Genomic DNA, 5208 nt, shown 5'->3' with positions numbered 1-5208 from the left:
TCTCTCTCTCTCTCTCTCTCTCTCTCTCTCTCTCTCTCTCTCTCATTTTTATCTCCCTCCTTTCCTCACCAAGTTTTGTCTCCTATCTCTCTCATTTTGCAAATGTCGGCAAGAAGACGTATGGACGAATACACAAAGTCCTCCATGGTGAAAACGTGTCAGTTTCTGATAATTCTCCAAATATAATTTCAGGTGAATGTAATCTTTACAGACCTCATCCTGTAGATACCGACACTATCATTCTTACGATTAAAGGCTTAAATGAAACTCGTTCTGTAGGCTCGGATGGCATTTCACTGAGATTTGTTAAGGACGCACTCTGTGTTGTAGCTTTTTACTTAACCTGTATTATCAATACTTCTGTCGCAACAGGCATTTTTCCTACAGCCTGGAAACATGCATTGGTACTTCTCTTTCTAAAACTGGTGATGTAAATGATGTAAACAATTACAGACCAATCTCACTATTGCCCATTGTCTCTAAAATACTCGAAAAGGTTGTTACCAATCAGCTCATACACTTCTTGGAATCTAACAAATCACTGTCTAATACCCAACATGGATTTCGTCCTAGATTATCCACCGAGACCGCTCTTACTGTCATAACAGATAAAATATATGATAACATGGACTCTAAGCAATTTACACTGTTAACCTTGTGTGACCTCTTCAAAGCTTTCGATAGTATAAGTCACGACATTCTTTTAAGTAAATGTGCTAGGCTTAATATTGACTGCTTCTGGTTCAAAAGTTACCTAGAAAATAGGACTCAATCTGTCCGCCTGAGCAACACTATATCTGGTATACTGAATGTAGCTTACGGGGTCCCTCAAGGCTCAATCCTTGGTCCTGTCTTGTTTTCCATCTATGTTAATGACCTTGCTGAGAGTATAAATGGATGTTCTTTGGTGCAATATGCTGATGATACCCAATTTCTCCATGCTGACACTATAAATAATCTCGAGGCTCTTATCTCCAAAACAGAAGGAACCTTACGGATTGCAAAACATTATTTTCTTAGAAATGGACTTATGCTAAATCCAAGAAAAACACAACGTATCTTCACAGGTAATAGACGACCTCTATCACATATTCCTCCTAACACTGTCATAAATTGTTCTGGCGAGCACATTTACCCGAGCACTAGTGTAAAAAATCTAGGTGTCTACATCGACAGATATATGCTTTTTGATGTGCATATTAATGAATTAAGTAAGAAAGTCATGGGAACACTTATGTTCATAAATCAAATAAGTGAGAACTTTGATAAGTCAACTCGAAAAATTGTTGTACAATCTCTAGTTCTTAGCATAATAAATTACTGTATAGGTATATGGGGTACGACAAATGATACCTTACTTCACCAAGTTTAGAATTACAAAATTTTGCAGCTAAAGTAGCTATTGGGGGAGCAAGAAAGTATGACCATGTAACCCCTATCATAAAGGAATTAAAGTGGTTAAAGATTAAAGATAAACATATTTTTGACAGATGTACCACTGTTTATATGGCTGTCAATGGTTTTTATCCTGAGTGGTATCTAAAGTTGTCCACTGTCAGTGAAAACACAGCTAGTACAACAAGACAGCGATATACCCTTTTTGTGCCTAGAGCCAGAACAAACTCTGGTGCCAGAGCCATCACCATACTAGCACCCGAACTGTGGAATAATTTACCTACTGATATCACTCATTCCCGAAGCTTACATGTTTTTAAATCTAAACTTAGGGAGTTAATTTTAAGTGATTTGTAGTTGATATTATCATGTATCGAATATGACATGACTGTTTTTGTCTGTGACTTTGTATACCGATTTGTAAGAATAACCATATTTTATGGAAATTAATTATTTGAACTTTGAACTCTCTCTCTCTCTCTCTCTCTCTCATTTTTATCTCCCTATTTTCCTCACCAAGTTTTGTCTCCTATCTCTCTCTCTCTCTCTCCTCCATAACTCATTTCTTGCACTCGCTTTAAATCACGCGGTGAGACAAGTAGATATACAGACAGACAGACAGACACATAAAGATAGACAGACCGACAGATAGATAGAGATGTAGATAGACGGACATAAGGAGAAAGAGAGAGACATACAAAAACAGGCAAAAAGAGACAGATAGACAGAAAAACAGACAGATAAATTGATCGACAGACAGACAGACAGACAGACAGACAGATAGACATACAGAAAGATAGATAGATACACAGATAGATAGACAGATGGATAGATAGATACACTGATAGACAGACACAGATAGAAAGAAAGGTTGATAAACGTGAATAAAACAGAAATGACAAAAACAATGAAGCATATACTACTATTTACAGAGAGAGAGAGAGAGAGAGAGAGAGAGAGAGAGAGAGAGAGTACAAGTGAAGTTCCTCCTCACAGAAGACAGATTAGTTACAACACCAGACAATGACATCACATCCACCACCAAAACCACCACAATTACCACATCAACCACAATTACTACACCAACCGCAATTACCACACCTGCCACAATTACCACACCTATCACAATTACCACACCTACCACAATTACCACACGTACCACAATTATCACACCTACCACAATTACCACACCTACCACAATTACCACACCAACCACAATTACCACACCTACCACAACTACCACACCTACCACAATTACCACACCTACCACAATTACCACACCTACCACAATTACCACACCTACCACAATTACCACACCTACCACAATTATCACACCAACCACAACTACCACACCAACCACAATTACCACACCTACCACAACTACCAAAATTACCACACCAACCACAATTACCACACCAACCACAATTACCACACCTACCACAATTTCCACACCTACCACAATTTCCACACATACCATAATTTCCACACCTACCACAATTACCACACCAACCACAACTACCACACCAACCTCAACTGCCACAATTACCACACTTACCACAATTACCACACCAACCACAATTACCACACCAACCACAATTACCACACCTACCACAATTATCACCTACCACAATTACCACACCAACCAGAACTACCACACCGACAATTACCACACCAACCACAACCACCACACCGACAACAATTACCACACCTACCACAATTACTACACCAACCACAACTACCACACCAACAACAATCACCACACCAACCACAATTAACACACCGACAACAATTACCACACCTACCACAACTACCACACCAACCACACCTACCACAATTACTACACCAACCACAATTACCACACCAACCACAACTACCACAACCAATACAACTACTCGTAATACCACAACTGTCATCATTATCATCATCATCATCATCATCATCACCGTCACAAAGACCTAGATGGACTCTCATTGCTCTTCTCCTACAGCCATTAGACATTTCTCACCCTCCTCTCTCTCTCTCTCTCTCTCTCTCTCTCTCTCTCTCTCTCTCCATAACTCATTTCTTGCACTGCCTTAATTCGACTTAAATCACACGCTGAGAGAGAGAGAGAGAGAGAGAGAGAGAGAGAATGAGAGAGAGAGTTAGGCAGGGCAGAAAGTGAAAAATGAGAGGAAGATGAATAATGGAGGAGGAAGATGAATAATGGAGGAGGAAGAAGAGGAGGAGGAGGAGGAGGAAAAGGAGGAGGAGGAGGAAAAGGAGGAGGAGGAGGAGGAGGAGGAGGAGGAAGAGGAAGAAAAAGTAGAAGAAGAAGAAGAAGACGAAAGAGAAGAGGAGGAGGAGGAGGAGGAGGAAGAGGAGGAGGAAGAGGAAGAGGAGGAGGAGGAGGAGGAGGAGGAGGTGACTGAAGACATAAGGGAGTGAGTGAATGAGTGTGAGTAACAGGATGAGTTAGTAACAAAGTTAGTAACAGTTGAGGCAGACAGACAGAGGGGAAGTTAGGCAGGGGAGTAGACAGTCAGGCAGACAGGGTGGCAGGAAGGCAGGGTGGTAGGCTGAGAAGAAAGAGGATAAGAGGATGGGAAAAGGAGAGGGAGAGGGGCAGGCAGGCATAAGGGCAGGGGGTGGAATTCAACAGCAGCCTTACATTCACAAGCCATATCAAACGCCTAACAAAGAATGCTGCCTGGAAATTAGGCTGCATTCGGCGAATAGCCAATCTGCTCGACGATCGGGGAATAGAAATACTATATAAGGCACAAGTTGGCAGTCTTATGGAGTACGCCCCACTGACCTTGTCATCCTGTCCACTCTCTTATCTCAGGCTGCTGGACAAAGTTCAGAATGGAGCAGTAAGGTTAATCCAACTGAAGTCACAACATCCAATAACTGTTCTCCAGCCACTACAGACTCGACGAAACGTGGGTGGCCTCTGTGTACTGTACAAAATACACAAGCAGCAGTGTGCCCATTTGGCAGCACTGCGTCTCCCTCCAACCCGTGTGCCTGCATACGACACACGGGAATCCCACAACATGGAACACCAAGTGACTGTCCCCTTTGCCAAGACGGAGCAATACCTCAGGTCATTCCTGCCCCACTTCAGTCGCCTCTGGAACTGCATGGTGCGCCTGACAGACATTCACCAGTCAACTACCCCGCACCAGTTCGAGCTTCACATCAACCAATGGCTCCAAAATCAAGCAATATAATATATCTGTGTATATATAGATAGTAATATCTAAGTATACCATAGCTATTCCTATTATATACAGCACTTATAACAGTAAACTCAAAATACACAATTATTATCCATAACTATCTAAATACTGTAATATTAAACTCATCACTAATTATAAAGCAAATATATACTTTCATAATATCACTGGCTAAAGATAACTCTCAGAATCATTACTGAAGTTTTTAGCACCATGTCTACAACACATGTACAAAAATCTGAATAAAGTAAAAGAGAGAGAGAGAGAGAGAGAGACAGAGAAAAGAAGAAGAAGAAGAAGAACAACAACAACAACAACAACAAGGAGAAGAAGAAGAAGAAGAAGAAGACAGAAGGAGTAGGTGCAGGAAGAGGAGACAGACAATGAGTGAGAGAAGAGACAGGAGTGCGTGACAGGAAGAACCCATTAACACGAAACTAATTGTCAGCAGAGAGAGAGAGAGAGAGAGAGAGAGAGAGAGAGAGAATAATGGAAGAGGCAGGCAGACATGGTGGTAGGCAAACGGAGGCACACAGACAGAGAGGCAGGCAGAGAGGTAGGTAGGTCGGCAGGCACGAAGGTAGATAGGCAG

General features: G+C 41.6%; 1 protein-coding gene across 1 annotated transcript; it reads left to right on the top strand.

Annotated features, from left to right (window-relative positions):
• The first annotated feature begins 4172 nt into the window (after positions 1-4172).
• LOC145413242 (uncharacterized) lies at positions 4173-4610 on the top strand. Its single transcript, XM_080282973.1, has one exon. It carries the CDS (start codon positions 4173-4175, stop codon positions 4608-4610), a length of 438 nt encoding a protein of 145 aa, XP_080139099.1.
• The last annotated feature ends 598 nt before the right edge of the window (positions 4611-5208 follow it).

The sequence above is a fragment of the Coenobita brevimanus genome, chromosome 95 (assembly GCF_032717465.1).
Source record: "Coenobita brevimanus isolate Jiangsu-jjx chromosome 95, ASM3271746v2, whole genome shotgun sequence".
Lineage (NCBI taxonomy): Eukaryota > Metazoa > Arthropoda > Malacostraca > Decapoda > Coenobitidae > Coenobita > Coenobita brevimanus.
Note: the sequence above shows the minus strand (reverse complement) of the source record. Positions and strands in the feature narration are given on the sequence as shown.

Bases quoted from the DNA above. Each gene is read 5' to 3' on its own strand.
- LOC145413242 (XM_080282973.1), top strand. From the start codon at position 4,173: ATGGAGTACGCCCCACTGACCTTGTCATCCTGTCCACTCTCTTATCTC.